The 20564-nt window shown below is 33.3% G+C and overlaps 1 protein-coding gene across 6 annotated transcripts in view; it reads right to left on the bottom strand.

Moving 5' to 3' along the window:
• Positions 1 to 20564, bottom strand: part of STAG2 (STAG2 cohesin complex component) — a 122519-nt gene that overhangs the window by 26828 nt on the left and 75127 nt on the right. For 5 of the 6 annotated variants that reach the window (XM_054576995.1, XM_054576993.1, XM_054576994.1 and 2 more), the window contains 16 exons: positions 19028 to 19179; positions 16857 to 16930; positions 15648 to 15771; positions 14799 to 14897; positions 14626 to 14705; positions 11292 to 11399; positions 9832 to 9943; positions 9128 to 9245; positions 8604 to 8707; positions 7751 to 7843; positions 7536 to 7625; positions 6743 to 6946; positions 5203 to 5273; positions 4805 to 4892; positions 4632 to 4712; positions 2267 to 2359 (listed from right to left, as the gene is read on the bottom strand). In XM_054576995.1, coding sequence (XP_054432970.1) covers positions 2267 to 2359; positions 4632 to 4712; positions 4805 to 4892; positions 5203 to 5273; positions 6743 to 6946; positions 7536 to 7625; positions 7751 to 7843; positions 8604 to 8707; positions 9128 to 9245; positions 9832 to 9943; positions 11292 to 11399; positions 14626 to 14705; positions 14799 to 14897; positions 15648 to 15771; positions 16857 to 16930; positions 19028 to 19179 — 1691 coding nt within the window. The remainder of the gene's footprint in view (positions 1 to 2266; positions 2360 to 4631; positions 4713 to 4804; positions 4893 to 5202; positions 5274 to 6742; positions 6947 to 7535; positions 7626 to 7750; positions 7844 to 8603; positions 8708 to 9127; positions 9246 to 9831; positions 9944 to 11291; positions 11400 to 14625; positions 14706 to 14798; positions 14898 to 15647; positions 15772 to 16856; positions 16931 to 19027; positions 19180 to 20564) is intronic. The other variant, XM_054576996.1, reaches the window with a different exon arrangement.

Raw genomic sequence — 20564 nt, 5'->3', positions numbered from 1 at the left:
AAACAAGAATACAAAAAAAAAAAAAAAAAAAAAAAGGGGGGAGAGGCTTAGGAACCTCTGGGACAACTTTAAACATTCCACCATCAGAATCATAGGGGTGCCAGAAGGAAAAGAGGAAGACAAGACATTGAAAACTTATTTGAACAAATAATGAAGGAGAACTTCCCCAATCTGGAGAAGGAAATAGACCTCCAGGAGATCCAGGAAGCTCAGAGTCCCAAAGAAGTTGAACCCAAGAAAGCACACACCTTGGAAGCACATCATAATTACATTACCCAAGATTAAAGATAAGGAGAGAATCTTAAAAGCAGCAAGAGAAAAGGAGACAGTTACCTGCAAAGGAGTTCCCATAAGACTATCAGCTGATTTCTCAAAGGAACCTTGCAGCCAAGAAGGGATTGGAAAGAAGTATTCAAAGTCATGAAAGACAAGGACCTACATCCAAGATTACTCTATCCAGCAAAGCTACCATTTAGAATGGAAGGGGAGACACAGTGCTTCCAGATAAGGTAAAGTTTAAGGAGTTCATCATCACTGAGCCTTTATTATGAAATGTTAAAGGGACTTATCTAAGAAAAAGGAGATCAAAACTATGAACAGTAAAATGACAACAAACTCACAACTATCAACAACTGAACCTAAAAAAAAACAAAACAAAACCAAAAACAAACTAAGCAAACAACTAGAACAGGAACAGAAATGGAGATCAGAGGGTAAGGGAGAGGGGAGAATGGGGGAAAAGGCACAGGGCATAAGAAGCATAAATGGTAGGTACAAAGCAGCAGGTGGAGGTTAACAATAGTATAGGAAATGGAGAAGCCAAAGAACTTACATATACTACCCATGGACATGAACTGAGGAGGGGAAATGCTGGTGGTGGGCGTGCAGGGTGGAGGGTAATAAAGGGGAGGAAAAAAATGAGACAACTGTAATAGTATAATCAATAAAATATACTTAAAAAAATTTACTACTATCAGAGATTTTGTTCTTTCACCTGAATTGTAAGATAAAAACTGAATGTCCAGATCCTTTGTTGCTATAGTACAGAACTATATAGTTAAAACTAGAAAGAAATCAACAATGTAATAATTGTGGCAATATATTTTGTATTTTTTGCAGGAAAATGCAAAATCCAGTAATTGGATACTGGCCACTTAGTATATTCTCATTTATTTTTGCCCAAGCATGCTGTGTATGGGAGAGACAAAGGGATAGAAATAAGAAGAAAAGTGAGACCAAAAGTTAGGTATTAAATGTAAATTTTTAGCTGTAACAACCCAAATGTATTTCTTAAATATTAATTTTGATTTTTAAAAATGAAATAAAGACAAGTGACAAACAAAAGGGTTGAACAACTTGGTAGCTTTGTAGGTAGACAATTGTATTTCAAAACTTTCATGGTAGCTTTACTAAGTAAATACATCCCTAAGTAAAACAAACCACGTCCAACATAACATGAGCTGCTGAAAATAGCACTTTCAATGACTAATGGGGCTGTACGCCAATATACAAAGGCTAAGCAAGATGAAGGGGTCATAAAATCTTGAAATCACCATAAGTATTTTGATTGTATCGTTATTAATGTCTTATTAAATGATTATAAAAACAGCTATCCCATAAAAGCATTTAAAAAGCATGTGTCCAAAAACAATTAATCCTCTTTTAGGGATTTAGACCTAAATAAGCTCTTATTCCCAGGATCAGATTTATTTTTCAGATGGGAATACTACCTATGGCACCAGATAACAATATACTTCCAAAATAAGAAAGTTGGTAGTACTGAAATCATGAGGGAATATGGGATGAGAAGGTAATACTTTAAAAGCAGGGAAGTGACTGTCTGACAAAGTCCACATAAGAAAAAATAACTTGCACAATCAGGACAGGCAGGAATGTCAACATCTGATAATATTCTCAAAGATAAGAAAACCATACCCAGATAAGGACCTTTCCTCCCTGAGGCCTACCTGTTACACTTGCTGCTTTCAGGAATAACATTTGTAACTTCATATACTTAATTTGTATATAAGCATCTGTCTACCAAGAGTGTCATAAAGAAACAACACAGAATAACTGCAATTAGGGTATTCAATAATGCAATTATAAACTTCATAAGAAATTAACACAATCTGAATTTTGAACATGGTATACATGTATGGGTGTAAGTTACTTCTACTTTGCTCAATCTCAGTATTAAATGATCTGTATTAGTTCAGATATTTATTAACATTCCTTAAAAATATTGCTATCTATAGCAATTACTAACCTGTTCCTTAACAGTAGTATTCACGTTGGTCAGGTAATGCTGACATATCTGACAGAATACCCTCATTTGTTTCTTTAAACGTAGCAAGTCCTCCTTGAAAAAATTTCACATTTAAAAAACACTATATAAAAAACTCAGTATTTAAGATAATTTAAATTACATAAACATGATCTACATTTAACTATATTAACTCTGCTTGTACATCAGATTTAAATTCTTTATTATTTACCAGAAAGTAAAATAAAAATGAATGAGATCATTTTAAAAAAAAATCTCAACAAATTGCAGCCTTAACAATATTAGGTATATTGCCCTGGCCAAGTGGCTCAGTTGGTTGGAGCGTCGTCCTGTACACCAAAAGGTTGACAGTTTCCCAGTCAGGGCACATACCTAGGTTGTGGGTTTGGGGTTTGATCCTTGGTCGGGACATGTACGGGAGGCAAGTGATCAATGTGTATTTTTCACATCGATGTTTTTCTTTCTCACCCTTTCTCTCTCTCTAAAATCAATAAACACATCCTCGGGTGAGGATTAAAGAAATTTTTTAAAAATCAGGTATATTAATGGGTAATATCCTAAGTGGTCTGGGTCCTTTAGGATGAGAAAGCTTATCTAACTCTATGTATGGCTATTTTTAATAAACCCATTACCATAGAATGCTTAAAAAGTAAAGGTTTATATTCCATTCTCACTTTGTAATTAAAAGGGGGGTCAACTTATGAAAGAGGAGAAATTAATTTAAAAAATAAAATAAAAAGAACGTCATCTTTCCGATCGGTTGCCTCTCACGTGCTCCCAACCAGGGACCTGGCCTGAAACCCTGGCATGTACCCTGACCAGGAATCAAACTGGTGACCTTGTGGTTCACAGGCTGACATTCAGTTCACTGAGCCACACCAGCCAGGGTGCATCTTTCATTTCTTATTTGAAGGATACTGGTTGTACTTTTTAAAAACAGAGAGAGACAAAAATCAGCTTTGTGGTGTGATTTAAATGGCTCATAAACTTACATTTAAAGATTAATATTTTTATTACATTTTCTCTATTTCTAAATATTTACCAATTAATTTAAAATAGAAAAATATTCTATAAAGATCACCCACACTAATTTATTTAAGTAATAACCTTTGACCTATCTCCAGATATTGAATGTCAAATGATAGAACGTCAGTACATATTTGGTATATGTAATAGACAAGTTAAATAAAAACTGGTTTAACCTGAACATTGATGTGGTGAAGAAAACTCAATCAAGCTTCAGCATGAATAATTTTGTATTCAATAACATTCATTTTACATTTTTTCCTCTTCTAAATGTATTACCCTTTTTCCCATTTTAATTGAAAAGTTTCAACCTAGGTTAGCAACCATATTTACCAATATGGTCACTGTTGCTCGGGTGTTTGACAAAAAGTACTCTATTTTAATAACAAAACTGCATTACCTTTTCAAGGGGGAAATATACATTTGCAGATATAACAGCAGTGTGTGCTTATAAAAGCTCAGAGAAATTCTAAGTATTTAAAATTTTCCGTGGTTTTATGCAAAACAAACATTATCAAGAGAATTCCTGGGAGCACCGTTTTATTTACTAGATGGGATGCTGCCCAATTCATGAATTGCTGAGTAAGGCCAATTAGATCGTTAAAATAAAAGAGAGAATTCCTTTATGAGGAAAGTACTTACAAACAACGGAGTCTATAAATTTCAGATAATGCTTAATATTTATAAAAATGTGCCCAAATAATATTTAAGGCAACACTTACTACTATAAATACAATGTTTCAAGCTTCTGATTTACAGATGAAAAAGCATGCAGTGCTGTTCAGTTCAGTTATTAAACAACACATCAAGGATTATCACTATGGAGAAAATTTTAAAAGTTCTAAGACATGGTAGCATGGAACATAACACTCAACCAGAAAGTGACTTATCAATCTGAAACATCAGCAGAGAGATCCTGAGTATGAACAAGGAGATCCTAAAACCATACAAAGGCAACCAACTGGCTTGTTATCAGCTTTTATAATCCAACAGCTGCATCTGCTTGTTTCAAAGGCTCATGGTCATCATTTACAAAATCTATTATTTCTATTATCTACTCAATAGTTTTGAGAATTATATGGAAATCCATAAATTGTGCCACCTTCAAGTGTGAGTGACTTAATTTTAAATCATACCCCTAAGCAAAATACGTTTTCAGTCAACACACATCAATCTACAAACATGACTATTTTTAAAAGTACGCATGCCTAAACAGTAGATCAAAAGTACTGAAATAAATTGGTCCTATTAAATGGATAAGTTTGCTGAAAACAGTTAATGATATTAATCTAATTAAGAACTTCACTGAACCGCCACAAACCTTTGTAGAGCTGCTTTCGGTTATCTTTGCAAGCTGCCAAAGGATTACATAGTGAGTACACTGCAGTGCATGAATAACAATCTGTGAAAAGAACCAAGGAAATGCAGTTAAAATTAAAAAGTCACAAGTCTTCATTCTCAAAGTTAAGTATGGAACTTGTAAATAATAAAAACCTGCTCAGGCATGTCTCCATTTTCAATTCCGGTTTTCAATAGTTTGTAATTACAAGCAAACAAATCCCACTTTGAAAGGTCATGGGCACTGTGAAAAAGAATTAAGTCATATTAAAAAGTTAGGCTTAATCACATTTCTCTTGGACGTGAGTGTTAACAGAATGCTGTTAAAATATATTAAACTTTTTAATATGCACAACAAAAAATGCGTATTGTTAGAAAATATATTAGCTGATAATTTTTCAGTGATTATCTAATTTAAAACTTGACTATACCCAGTATTTCCCCCCAAAAGGAAAAGTAATCAGGCAAACAATCTGATAACATTAAAACTCCAAAACATGTAAGTTGGTTTTGCTACAGTTTTAAGAAATCAGAAACTTCAAGATTCAACTTACTTGTGAAAAGCGGTGATTCTCTTCAACGTTGACAATACCTGGTATGCATCATCTTCATCAGGTTCTTCACCCTATGAGTATTAATTGATATTAAATATTAATAACCACCAAAATAGTGATACCAGCTTGAAAAGAATGAATAACATAATAAAAAACACTAAGTGCATCATTTAACACCACTTACATTAAACCTGGTCAAATTAAAGCAATATGGCTGAAGTAATAAATGAGCTGACACAGTTGTTATCACAGATACATCATACCCAAGAAAGAAAAAGTGAACGACTTTCTCCCTTTTTCCTTTAAGTAACCTTCATATAAAACTATGAACACATCTGCTCTTTCACAGTAATAAATACATTGGGACGACAAAGAAAAATACATCAGAGGACAAAAGGACAAACAAGAGATCATAAAGATTACACCTAAAGGACAAACTCTACACAAAAGCAGTATAGCGCTCAAGAAAGATGTATCAGTTCAATCACAATTAATTTGGAAAAAAACCTCTGAGTAAGGACTGGCCATGCTAGTCCTTTCTAGATATTAACTTTCCACTTCAGACTAACTTAAATTTTTGAAAATTTTATGAGTCTTATTACACAAAACTTATAAAGTTTGTTAAATACTATCCAACTTGCTATATCAAACCCTGGGTCCCTCAAAAAAAGCTTAGTTGTTTTGAAACTTTAATTTTTCTACCAAGTAATCGAACTTAATTAACAAACAAAACATTGCTTGTTCTAATCACAATCATATCTGGCCAAGATTAGAGTCATTAAAAATTTTAACTAAGAATATGATCATTGTGCACCAACATATTTGCGCAAACTACCAATTAGGCAAAAATTAGTAAGCGTGCAATGTTAAAAACAAAAAAAGAAAGTTAAGTAATTCTTAGACAAGAAACCTGAAAATCACTAAGTCCATATGATTTTTTGCAGCATTAATGGTAAAAGTAGTGTGGAAAAGGCTAAATACCTTAATTTGAGCAATAAGAATTTGTATTTTATGCAAATCAATTAGACCTGAATATATTTCCAGAAATGATAAAAATCACAACAAAAATACAAGTGTATTTGATGCTACGCTTTAAAGCCTCTTTTGAAATACAAGAGAACAACATCCAAAACCCAAAAATCAATCGTGGCTACAACTGCAATTTCTCAAAGCTTTATAATATCAAAGACCATACAATAAGAAATACCCTACTTTTTGAAACTACATGGCCAGAGGCTAGGCTCTACTTTTCTGTTCCATTAATACCCTGTTCCCAAACAGCCTCTTATTTGACTAAAGTCTCATAACTTCCCAAGTCATTTCTATAAAATAACAAAAGATGTTAGTTTTGTGTTCACCTTCACCCAGTCACAGGTTTTTACCACCTTCCTATGTTGGTGGAGGAGTAATAGCAGCATGGTGAATCGTAGAACAAAAAATATGAACATCTTTTCAACACACTGCTAGGGATTATCACCAGTGACTGATTCACTTACTGAAGGGGAGAGTCCCCAACTGACAAAATACTCGTAATATATACCTCTTGCAGAAAGTCTTCAAGAAGCCGGTTAAATTTATCTGCCAACTCGTCTATCAGCTGACTTCTTGAAATATCTACTCTGTTGAAGATTGTAAACTCTTCATTACAGAGTGCATGGTAAGTTTTTGAACATGCTTCCAAAACATCCGTATCTGTGTGCTTCTCTACAATATTCCGGATCTGTCGTAGTAAGGCATCCAAATGCTGCAAAATCAAAGTTTTTTTCCCATTAAAATTACCGGTTATGTACACATGATAGGCATAAAGCAATTACACCACCATGGCAAAAAGCTTAAATTAAACACTAACTCTACAACCGACGGACACATGCATTTTAAGGTGTCTTTCGAGTCAGGGTAAATAAATACAGTGACCCACCCATACCTGTTTCCTTTACATTAACAAGAATAGTATCACCTATTTGATGAGAAATTTAATACATATGAAGGACACACAACAGTTCCTGGAACACAATAAAAGTTTTCAATGGATATTAGCTGCTTTTGTTTTGTAATTGTTATGATCCTTGTTACCCACCCCCAATCTCCAAAAATGATCAGTGATAGTCACATAATGGCTAGGAATCAGAATATGGCTGTGAATAGGAATCAAAGAGAAGCCCTATTAGTGACATTCTCTAAATCCAACTTATCTAAAATACAGAAGACATGTAAGATGTGTTTTCTTTCACATTAGAACTTACAAGAATATATTTTGAAAGATATGAAAAAACAATATGATGGGATGAACTAATATTTTTCAAGGGTTTTTTAGTACACAGAAAACAACATACCTTTTCTAATCTTCCAGTGGTGTATATTTCCAAATCAAAGTACTGAGGCAACTGCAACAAGTTAGTCACCTTTTCTGCATCTATAGAGTACTTTGAAATTTAAAAAAAGTCAAAAACATCACAATAATGGTAAGTAAGTATGATAAAATCTTGTGTGACATTTCCAAACAAATGTATCATTTCTTAGTAACATTCTGACAGTGACACAAACTTACTTTAGCTAGTAACTGAGGAAGGGCCACAGCAAAAAGTTCAGTGATTTTTGTCCTGTCATCCAACTGGGTCTTCTTCTCCTTAGCTGTCAGCACCTAAAGTAACACAGTGTTTGTTGCTTATTAAGCCATTGACATGTTAGGTGCTCAAGTTTAAGATATACAAAATAAATAATGAAACTACATTTTAGATGATGGATACAAAAATTTCTAGTATAAAACTTGAAACTCAAAAGCGACAAAGAGAGAGAATAACTTCACATTATGAAGGAAATAAAGCCACCTAAAACAACAAAAAACTTGTTTTTTTAAACATCCAACTGGATAGTTCTAAAGCAACAATCAATACCCAATTAGACTAACAAAGAAGGAGCAGTTAGAAAAGGGAAATATAACTTAGGAACTTTTATAATAATGGGTTTGAATAGCATTTCAGCCTATTGTAAGCTGTGGGCCATGACCTATGGGTTATGAATTCAACATAGTAAGTAAGTTACTACCAGTAATTAAAAAACAAAAGAAAAAAACAGAAAGAAAGCAAAAGACAATAGAAGGCATCACATAAATCTGAACAGACAAATGCACCATTCTAAAATGGTGCATTACCTTCAGTCTTGAAGGCAAGAACTGTCAATCACTGTAATTCTGTAGTAACTAACAAAGTAATCTTAGGGAAGAAATTTCCCAAGTTGCTAATGTTTTAAATATTTACTTCTAACACATACTTAGAAGCAAAAGTCATCTGAAAAATAAAATGTAAGATTCAAAAATTTGGTTCTATGGTTACAAGTAATTTTATGAAAGATAATGAAAAAAGAAAAGCATAGTTTAGAATACTGAAAAGATATCGGCATACCCTTTTTCCTGTCCCTCTTCCCACAGGAGGATGACATTCAGCTGCTTGTCTAATGGTACAAAGCATTATTTCAATCAGAGCGCTCTCTTGTCTGTCTGTCAGAGCTGGAAAAAAAATCAGAAAATCAATCTATTTCTTTTCCCTATATGCCATTTAAAATTATTATATAACAGTTCCTTCTGCTTGTGATAGTATTTGACCTAACATACTAAATAAAAACCCATTAATGTACCACAGAAAAGATCAAAACAAGTTAAATCTTCCTGAACATTACAAATCTGTATACCACTGATCCACAATTTTAGCAAAGAAAAGTGAACAAAGATACAAAAAAGATTCAAGAATGCTGATGGCAACTACATCTGTCTACATGGCATAACATTCACGTGTATGAAAACAAAATTTTTCACAAAGTAAGGTTTTCACTCAATTATTTTAACACTAAAAAATAAACAAATGGAGTAAGTAAAATCTATTTTCAAAATTGCCCAGACAACAGAAGTTCCATAATTAAACATCCTTACCTTCTTCTCCACTAAGTGGCTCCTCCAGCAACAAGCTATTCATACATTCCCAGTCTTTCAGCAGCTCAGTAGCACAGTCCCACATGCTATCCACAAGGTATGCTGCATGCTCATGTAACTAAAATTTAAAAAGAGCAATGTGCTCTTAAACAAATAGCATACTAGCCATAACTCATAAGAACGGAAGCTTTGTGTACGCCATGTACAAACTTAAGTAGCAATCTGTTTTTTGAGGTCAGATGAAAGAAAGGACAGAGGAAGCTGCCTTAGCTTGCTGTGTGTATAAGTAAACCTTGTTAGGTAGCATTATTAAACATTTCTCACAATAATCATTAACATGAAAATTATTTTAAGATTATATGCATGCATATTTGGAATCTATTTAGAATAAATATTACATGAGTTAACTGCTCTCAATTACAAAATATACCACAAATGTACTTTAACTGAATGGGAATGGTTATGGTTACATATACAAAATATATGTTTATTTATCAATATATAAGCAAATTATTTCTCTTCATTCTGTGAAGCTTAAATAGCCCTAGAGCTTCCCAACTCATTTTAGGGGGACAGTATTACTATAATACCAAAATCTGTCAAAAACATTACAAATAAAAAAATACGTGGACCAACATCCTCTATGAAAAAGAGGGAATATCCTCCAAAAAATTGGCATAACTAGAAAATGAACATCAACGAACCTCACTTTCCAGAAAGAAAAAAACCAATGTCTTAACAAGGTTGGCATTTGGACCTTGTCGCCCCCTTCTTTTCATCATTCCATCCTCTTCTGGATCTCTACGACTGAAGAGCCTGCAATCAATGCAAAATATTTACTTGTAAAACAAAAAAACAGTATTTCCTAACAAAAAAGCTGTCTGGATCCCATATGTAAGCACTTAACAAAGAAGTAAATGGGAGTTAGGCAGGTCTAATATTGTCCAACATTATACCCAAGTAAGTAACTGCCATAAACTTTTCTCATTCTAACTTGATAGTACTTCCAAGCCCTCTTAACTTCTCAAGTTAATTGTACAGGGTGGGGCTAAAACAGGTTTACAGTTCTTTGAATGGAAAACAATACCATAATTGGTAAAACAATAATTCAAGAATAACCTGTGTTTTCTGTACTCAGAACTGTAAATCTACTTTTGCCCCCACCCTGTAGATGTGTTGTGAGTTATTTTAAACCTCCTGTATTTTATGCAACCATTTCCTATCATAAAGGTTATCACAATGACTGACTGACCTATGCCATTTATGCATATAAATCTAAGATAAATATTGCTTCCTTTAAACTGAACATGATTTACTTCTATCCTTCTTGTACAATTATCCCAAAGTCTAGACTTAGCGGCCACTTTCTATGGCTATCATGGCTGTTTTCCTTATAAATAAAAAAAGAGAACACTGGATAGCACTAAATAGAAAACTGTAGTGTGAATGTTTTACATGATATACTCTTTAATAAATGCTTCACTCCAAATGCGTATTTTTTTGGAAGTTGACAAAAACAAAGTGAAAAATTAGGAAAAGGCCTTAACGTTGTGATATAATCAGGTACATTTTAAGCGTATCCATTAAAAGAGATGGGTACATTCTCTTTTAAAGGAAATAGTAAAATGAGAATATTTTAATTTGACCTGTACAGAATGGTTTTTTAAAATCCACACCCAAGGACACTTTTTCATTGCTTTTAGAGAGAAAGGAAGGGAGAAAAACAATGATGTGAGAAAAACCAATTGGTTGCCTCCTGTACGCATCCCAACTGGGGCTCGAACCTGCAGGATGACACTGCAACCAACTGGGCCACACGAGGCAGGGATGTAATGAATTATTTTTTTAAAAAATAAGTTATATAGCCCTGGCTGGTGTGACTCAGTGGATTAAGCGCCAACCTGTGAACCAAAGGGTCGCTGATTCAATTCCCAGACAGGGCACATGCCTGGGTTGTGGGCCAGGTCCCCAGTGGGGGGGTGGGGGGGGGGCGCGCATGAACCACACAGTGATGTTTCCCTCTCTTTCTCCGTCCTTTCCCCTTTCTCTAAAAATAAATAAAATCTTTTGAAAATTAGTTATACATATTTTAATATAAATTATAACAATAAATTACTGTCATAAAGGTATACTTTGAAAATGAGTAACAGAAATGTAGATTTACTTTTTGTAGAGAAATTCTCCAGCTGCTACTGCTACTGGCCGGTGAGCTGAATATACCAGATGATAGACATTTTCACAATCTTCTGCAGTAAGAACTTCTTCACTACTCCTAAAAAGAAATAAGCAGTAGCAGTCTTTTTTGTAATGTTATAATTTTAAGCATATTGAGTATAGAAATCCATACTCATACTTTAAACTAACTTGTATTAAGAAAAATATAAAAGACATCAACTTTATGTGACCATGATCTATCAGTGAAAGCTAGCCCTGACAAAAAGACAAATGTACTTGAACAATAAGAAATAAGAGAAATGGGAAAAAAAATGAGAAAATGATAATTGTAAAAAACAAACAAAAGAAACCCCTGAGCATTTTGTTAACATCTAAAATATTAGTCATTAATGAAGGTAAAGACATACATGGCAAAGAGAAGTAATAATGTTGACAAGGACACTAAAGGAAAATGAAAATAATATATAAACTAATGTAAAAATAAAGTGATGGCATGCTAATAGCTTAGTTAATCTCAGAGAACACTGCATATATTTCATAGTACTGGTAATATTAAGGAAACTGATTATATCATAACATTAAAATATACTAATACCCAAGTTACCACGCAATGATGAAAAATACTTCATCCATCACCTACTGAACACCATATAAGGCAATGGAAACGGATTTTCTAATTAATTAAAAATAAGCGCCAAAGATATTACATGCTTTCAGTCTACTGTGAGATAAACAATTCAGGTTTTTACTATTATATGTAAATTAAGAATCACAGGACCACCCCAGAGAGAAAAGTGTAAGTACATTAGATGATTAGCTGAGGATCTCAGATCCTTTTTGGGTTTTTGTTGTGCTCAAGGTTTCCGGAAGTCTGATGACAAAGGAAATATTACCTCTTTTTGAGAAACAAAACAAAAATGTTAAAATACAAGTTTCAAAGGCACTTTGATTTAAACTACTTTATATAATACTGTATCGCTTTTGGAAAAATCACTTATTTAAAATAAAAAGATACACTGGATCAAATCAGTTCACTCATTTTAATTACTTGAAAAGGAATGTTCCTTGTAAGATTCAGTTGTTAGTTATATACATGGCTGAACCAACATAAATGGCTCTCATCCTTCATAAAAATATCAGTATTCAGAAACAAGAGAAAAATGTTTGTAAGGTATTATGGAAGAGTGAGAAGTTACAGAAATGTAAGTAGAGTACTACTAGGTTCTTATTAATTTCAGGATTTTTTCAGTATTTTTAATTACATGTATATATATTTATAATTTATAATTCCAATTAGAAATTAAAGAAAAATATAGTAGTTAAGACTGCTCAAAATGCCCCCAGTTAAGTGAATTTTCAGAAAATGTCAGTACATCTAGAGCTGCCTCCTCGTTAATGACTATAATGTTGTCCATTTTATATAAATGTGGATAACCACCACCACATTCCCACAGGGCTGCTGTAGTCTTCAAAAGCCATATAAGGTGTTTATATAAGCTATTATTTTATATATTAATTTAATTCTTCCTCTATTGGTAATCATCTAGGCTATTTCCAAAATTCTATTACAAACAATGATATGTTAGAAGAATGTGACTATTTCAAAAATTTAGAAAGATATTGCTAAACTTTTCTCCAAAGAGGTATCAACTTATAGTCCCACCAACAATGCTTAAGGGCTTGTTTTCTGCGTAGTGTCAACTACACAGTATATTACCAAACATTTTTGTATCTCTTGTCAGAGAAAAGGTAAAATAATGGTTTCATTTCAGTACAAATTTCTCTCAAGTATGTGGCTAAATATTTTTTTATATGTTTAAATTTTTCTTTTCTTTTCTGTCGATGATCTGGTTACTAACTTTTGTCTATTTTCCTATTGGGTTTCTGTTCATTTTATTGATTTATTGAAACTAATTCCTATGATACAAATATTTTGCCCAATCTACCGTTTGTTTTATGAGGTTGTTTATGGTATTTTATATAATACAGAGATTTTTAGTTTTTTATGCAGTTAATTCAATGTGTTTTTTTTTTATGTCTAGGTTTTATGCCATGCTCAGAAAGATCTTGCTAATCTTACATATAAAATAAAAATTTTTAATCTTCCCAAATTTTCATCTAGTACTTTAATGGTTTCATTTATTTGCATTTAAACATTTCACCCATCTAAAAAATTTTTTGTATGAGAAATCAGACAGGAATCTAATTTATTTCCCCCCCAAATAGAACCTAGTTGTCACAAAATCATTTATTTTCTAATAGGAAACACCACCCGCACCCTATACTAGGTTCCTAGATGCACTTGCATTTGTCTCTATATTGTTCTTTATTCCGTGCCACTGATCTCTCTGCCTATTCACCATTACCAAAATTTAAAAAATTACTATTTTTACATGATGCATTTTCCATGATTGTCAGAATTAAGATCCTATAATTAAAAAAGGTCCCTTATGCAACTATTTGGATCATGTTAACCTTAATGCTCACTGACAGATGAACGCATAAATGAAATGTGGTATAAACATGCAATGGAGTACTACTGAGCCTCTAAAAGGCATAAAATTCTGATACACGGTACAACACAGACAAGCACCAAAGACAATATGCTAAAGTGAAATAAGCCAGATACAGAAGGACTAATATTGTATGACTCCACTTAAAAATTTTAGGTACCTAAAATAATCAAATTCATAAAGATAGAAATTAGAACAGTGGTCACCAGGGATTGGGATGGGGGGAAGGGGAGAGGAACGAAGAGTTAGTGTTTAATGGGTACAGACTTTCAGTGTGAAAGGACAGAAGAATTCTGCAGATGGATAACGGTGATGGCTGCCCAACAATGTGAACAAAACATTATGCCATCAACCTGAACACTTCAATGTATTTAAAATGGTAAATTTTATAGTATGTATATTACCACAACCTTTTAAAAAGAAAAACATGATTTGCATCACCACATTTTAACATAATGTTTAAATTCAGGTAGTTTATAGAGAAGTTTCAGTAAATACTAATTTATAAAAGTGTGACCAAATGATAAAATACAATAAAGCAGAGTTTATTACACTCAACTGTTTAACTTTATTTTGAGACCATATAAGACAGTAAAATGGAGAGAAAACTGACCAAGAGAATGAGAAGACATGAATTCCTAGCTCAGAATTTTTCTAATCCAGTGATTTCCTTTTCCTGTTTTCTTAACCTGACTGTAAAACCCCATGACTTAAGTTATTAAAATTCAGATCTAGATAACCGAAACCAAGTTCTCTAATGCATTATTTAGATATCTGGACACTAGCAATATGCAATAAATACATACTTACTGTAAAACAAGAGTAAGTAATTTTATTGCTTGTACTGCAACATCATATTCTTTGTCAAGGGTCATAGACACAATTCTATCCTAAGGACAAAAAATAAAGATTTTTAAAGGGAAAGCAAGAGAAAAATACTTTCAAATAATAGGTAAAATTTTAATACTTAAAGTCATACTAACCTTGAACCTACTGGTAAAAAGTTCCAGTTTGGAATTAAGCTCTTTGTTATAATAAAGCCCTTGTAGAGCAGTGAGACATTTGAGTCTTACTTCACCTTGCTAAATGAAACAAGAGGAGAAAATGCATTACAACTTTGCATCTTTTCAATGTGAATATTCAAGATACATACAGTATTTTCTACTTTATACAACAGCATTTCTTCAGAAACTTATCTTTGATAATGCGAAAATAGGAATCAATACATAAATTTAAGACTAAATACCTTTGGAATCTCCGTTTTTGTAGATCAAATGAAAATGTTTTGAAAATCTATTCAGAGAAATACTATTATGAAAGGTAATAGTAGCATATTTCATACCAAGTTTTCCTTTACAAAAAGTAGGATTTGTAAGGGATATATACAAGGAACTTCGAGGCCAATGAAAAGGCAGCTTCAGAGGAAGGTAGATTTAGGGAAAAAAAGATCTGGGGCCAAGATGTAATTTATAATCTGGTTAAGATACATGTTTATCAAAAGAGAATTTTTAAAAAATACAGCACTCCCATACTAACAAAGTAAGGACTCTTCTTACTGGTCTACAAGATGCCTTACCACCGCCCTCTACATGATCCTAATATTTCAGTACAAAAAATAACTGAAGATTAAAAGCTCAATCAGTGGCCAAGATTCAAAACTCTACAGGACTTTATGTGACAGGGATAATGTTTTCATGAAACAGACAGAACAGAATAAAGGAATATTCTTTTGGTCCCAGGTTAACCTACACTCAGATAACTCTTTTTGAATGAATGCTGCAGACAGCTATGCCTGTGGGTAGCAGACGAGCAGTCTGTACAGCATATCTTACCTTATCATGCATAGTCCAACCAACATATTTTAAATAACTGTCATTAAGAAAGGCATCACTATACATTTTCATCCAAATGCCAATTTCTTCGATACAAATAGCTCGGATTTCAGCTATTGCATCGCTGAAGAAAGGGAAAAAAATTATGCATATCAGTGCCACCATACCACAGGACTTGTTTATTCAAGAGATGCCAAATAATTCAAACCTATTATGAACATACCACTATGATACGTATTACTGGGATTTAAAAGTAGGATTGAAGCATGGCCTGTGAATGCCAAAGTTTGCAGTTTAGTCAGCAAAGCATAATTATCACCACATAAATATTTAAAATAAATAAAACTACCAACACCATCTGTTTCTCATCTTTTACACCATGCCACATCACATCCTCTGCTCACACCTGCTGGGCATGGTGTGTTCAGAAGACAGTGGGCACACTAGTCTGGTTACAACATAATTTTCCAGGCAAGAATTAGTTATACATAACACTGAGGCTAAGCTCAATTTGGATTTGAATGTCATACTAAATTATTTTAATTCATCCTGTAGACAACAGTGAGTTATTGAAGGCTTTTTAGCAGAAAAATAATGCAACAAAAGAACGTTTTAGGAAAACTTCAAAAATCTCTAGGCATAAAAGTGACGGGAATAGACAAAGGTAATGATGACAATAGAAACAAAAAGAAAGAATGGACAAAGGAACATTACAAAGTATTAACCCAACTCAGTAACTGCCAAATTGTGGAAATGAGGAAGAAGTTGATTAAGAATGCCATGAACATTTAAAGAACAGGTCACAGCAGAAATAATGGTAAGACTACCTACATCTTTCCTCATAAAATTCTAAAGAAAACCTATCACGTCTATCCAAATTTTCCCACTGATAGTCAAATGGAAAAGAAGAGTCAGGACTCAGCATGTACAGGCTCTACTAACATAACACATTCAAAAGAAATGAAATATTCTATACCCTGACTCCAAATAATAGCAGTAGCTTCTATTTGCAGGGCAGCTAGAAGTCCAAATCAACACTAACCCATTTTTCAGAAAACATCAAGTTGCCTTGAGTGCCTCATTCCATGGAAGAACTTAGATTCTAACACTGATCTCACTCCATCGCTTTTTCCACCAACTTATACTGCTTAAACCCTTATAAACTTGAATAGAGTAAGAATTATATAGAAAAAAACTGTACTGACTTACCGGTATCTATGTACAAACACTCCCTTAAATATTGCATTCATCATATTTTCTATTTCATCCTGATTTTCTTGAAGCTGAAAAACACATAGTTTCTTTTCAATTGTAATGGAAGACAACCAAAAGAACATCTAAAATTTGTTAAAGTATGAATGCAGGGTTTTGGTGGTTACACCTAATTTTTAATTCCACTAGACAAGAGTAACCCCATAGAAAAATCAACAGCTGTTGTATATTGGGTAAAGTCCCTTGACATCTGGAATATTTGACTTGGCTGTTTATGTTTGGCTGACAGATTGATTCTTTCTAATGCTTACAAATTCCCATTTCATAAGGGTATGTAAAGAAATCTGTTAAGTAATTTATTATAATACATATTATCTATTATATAAAATATATGTTCAAATAAAAAAGCATAATAATATTTGATTATCTTGGTCTTTATCTTCTGAAAAAGAAGTGTCACGCTAACCAGTGACTGTTCAAAAAAAAAAAAGGGGGGGGAGATTTGAGTAACACAACTTGGTAAAAAATCTGCCTCCTTGCTAAAGTCTTTTGAGGAAAACAAGACTCACCTGAAAAAAATCAAGTAAATATTTCAAATCTTCATTTACTTATCTACTCCCATATATTTTCAATTCAGAGCTCAAGAGTTAAGACAAAATTATTTTAGAGCTTGAGAGTTATGAGAAAAATCTTTCACAATCTATGTGTCAATTAGCTTTGAGGTTATATTCTGTGCTTTTATAAAATTTTTTTTTTCTTTTCATGAATATAATCTTGCCCTGGCTAGTGTGGCTCAGTGGACTGAGTGCTGGCCTGTGAACCAAAGGGTCGCCAGTTCGATTCCTGGTTAGGGCACGAGCCCAGGTTGTGGGCCAGGTCCCCAGTTAAGGACACAGAAGAGGCAACCATACACTGATGATTCTCTCACTGATGTTTCTCTCCCTCTCTTGATCCCTCCCTTCCCCTCTCTTTAAAAATAAATAAGATCTTTTTAAAAATCATCTTGCCTTTCCAAACAATGCTAACAAGAACATTCACTTACGTTCAGTAGCACAGATAAATAGTCAGAGGTAGAGGTGGTCTTTCAACATGTTTAAAAACTCACCACCTAACTTAGAAGTATTAATATCCCATATTTATACAGAAATTTTAACCTCAAAATTCTTTTCTCTAAAGCTACTCATTTTGTGTTCGTAATCTTGAACTTATGTCCAAGAATTAGGCCATAATTTGAAGGACTAACATATGTGTTATGTTCGCCTAATAAATCATCTGATAAACTTTATTAACTAAATTAAAGGGCAAAGAGGTCAATTCTTCATTTTAAACAATATGAAAACGATGAGATATTTAGGTATCAGGGAAATATGGGCAAGGTTTTTCTGGCTTTTCTTGAGTCAAGGCATTTTTAAAAGTTGTTGGCTATCTCAGAAAAAAACCAACTTTAAATTATACCTATACCCTTCATGTCAAAATCAAGTAATTTATGACAATACCATGGCAAGTATTTTAACTCAACAGCTCTATTAATATTTCTCAAACATCAGACTTCGCCTATTATAAATAAAAGTAAACACCCCCAATTTCAGATAACAAAATATTGTATCATCAAGGAGGGAACAATTTAAATCACAAACACAACATTGAAAGATTTTACTTACTACTTAGCTAAAGGTTGAAAATATATTTTCCTCATTCAAAGTTGAATTTAGGAGTCAGTCATTAATGTTAACCAAGCGCTTCTACACTACACAAAAAAGCCAGCAAGTGCAATACCATAAATAGCTTTAAGTTATTTTTCAAAGTGATTTCACATAAGTGAAACCTTATTTCATCCTGACAACACATTGAAGGAGAAAGGTATGATATTTTCACTGCAGAGATGAATACTACTAAAGCTTTAAACCACTTGTCAAACTTGCCTAGGACTCCATACTTGAAGCCACAAACTCTTAATCCTAGTCCACACAGGAAGAAAATATAAGCAAAAGGTCCAGCTGGCATGGATAGCTAACAAAACTAAGTTAGACATATAAACAACCTGAAATATGTTATTTAAATTTAAACCTTACCAAAAATTTTATCTGATAAACTAGCAAAGTTATAGCATTAATGGTGACCAAGTTGGTCACATATTAACAGTGTAAATAGTCAATACAGAAGTTTACCTCTTTCCGCTTTTGTAGCAGCAGTTCTAGCCTCTCATTGGCTCGTTTTCCAATCATTTTATTCCGTTCTGCCTCATATTGTCTCTGTGTATTATCCATATTAATGCTAAGATTTAGTGCCACATTCACCAAAGCTGTCATCAACTTCATAGCTATTTTAAAGAGAAAAACACAAAAATTAACTCTCACAGATACAAAAAATTAACAAATTAAGAGAAATTAAGGACAAAATGAGCTATTATGCTTCCAAAGGAAAAGTACAGCTGCCCTGGCTGGTGTGACTCAGTGGATTGTGCGCCAGCCTTCGAATAGAAGGGCCACAGGGTTCAATTCCCAGTCAGGGCACATGCTGGAGTTGTAAGCACGTAAAAGACAGCCAACTGATGCTTCTCTCCCTCTCTCTCTCCCTCCCTTCCCCTCTCTAAAAATAACAAAATCTTAAAAAAGGGAGTACAGCAGCCACAACTGACAATAAAACAGCTAATGAGTGAGTATTAAATACTTATTGTATGTCACTCAGTTACTTATGTTAAGCAATTTTCATAGATTATCTTAGTCATTACAACACCCCTCAAAAGTACGTACTATTAGGTTGGCCAAAAATTCAGTTACGTTTTTTCCGGTACGATGGCTCTAGTAGTGCTTAGTTGTTTTTTAACTTCTCTGAAATAATTTTGTTAAATTGTATTGTGACAGATGTCATATCAGTGTGCATTTATAAAAACATCAAAACTGGTGAAATTTTTGTGCAGCCATTTTAATAATGAAGACGGAAGATATATAACATTTTTGGCATATTATGCTTTATTTCAAGAAAGGTAAAAATGCAACTGAAATGCAAAAAAAGACTCATGTAGTATATGGAGAAGGGGCTGTGACTGATTGACCATGTCAAAAGTGGTTTGTGAAGTTTCTTGGTACTATTGACATTTTGGCCAAGTAATTCTTTGCTCTGGGGCTGTCTTATGAATTGAAAGATGTTTTACAGCAACCCTGCCATCTAACCACTAGAAGCCAATAGTGGGAGATAGCCGACATACTCAAAATATCCAAATCAATAAAGGTATTGCTAAAAATGAAAAATGTCTTTTTTAAAATTATATTTTATTGATTATGCTACTAGAGTTGTCCCAACTTTTTCTCCTTTGCTGCCCTTCACCCAGCACACCCTACTCCCTCATTCCATCCCCAAGACATTGTTCACGTCCATGGGTCATGCGTACGTTCTTTGGCTACTCCATTTCCTATACTGTATTTTACATCCCTTGGGCTACTGTACCTAAATATCTATTTTTACTTCATAATCCCTTCACCTCTTCACCCATTCCCCTCTCCCATCTGGCAACCATCAAAATGCTCTCTATATCCATGATTCTGTCTTGTTCTTGTTTGCTTAGATTATTTTTTAGATTCAATTGTTGACAGATGTGTATTTATTGCCATTTTATTGTTCATAGCTTTGATCTTTTTCTTAAATAAGTCGCTTTAACATTTCATATAATAATGGTTTAGTGATGATGAACTCCTTTAAATTTTT

This window comes from Pteronotus mesoamericanus, unplaced genomic scaffold (assembly GCF_021234165.1).
Source record: "Pteronotus mesoamericanus isolate MK-2021 breed Mesoamerican mustached bat unplaced genomic scaffold, CSHL_Meso_final contig_40, whole genome shotgun sequence".
Classification (NCBI taxonomy): domain Eukaryota; kingdom Metazoa; phylum Chordata; class Mammalia; order Chiroptera; family Mormoopidae; genus Pteronotus; species Pteronotus mesoamericanus.
Note: the sequence above shows the minus strand (reverse complement) of the source record. Positions and strands in the feature narration are given on the sequence as shown.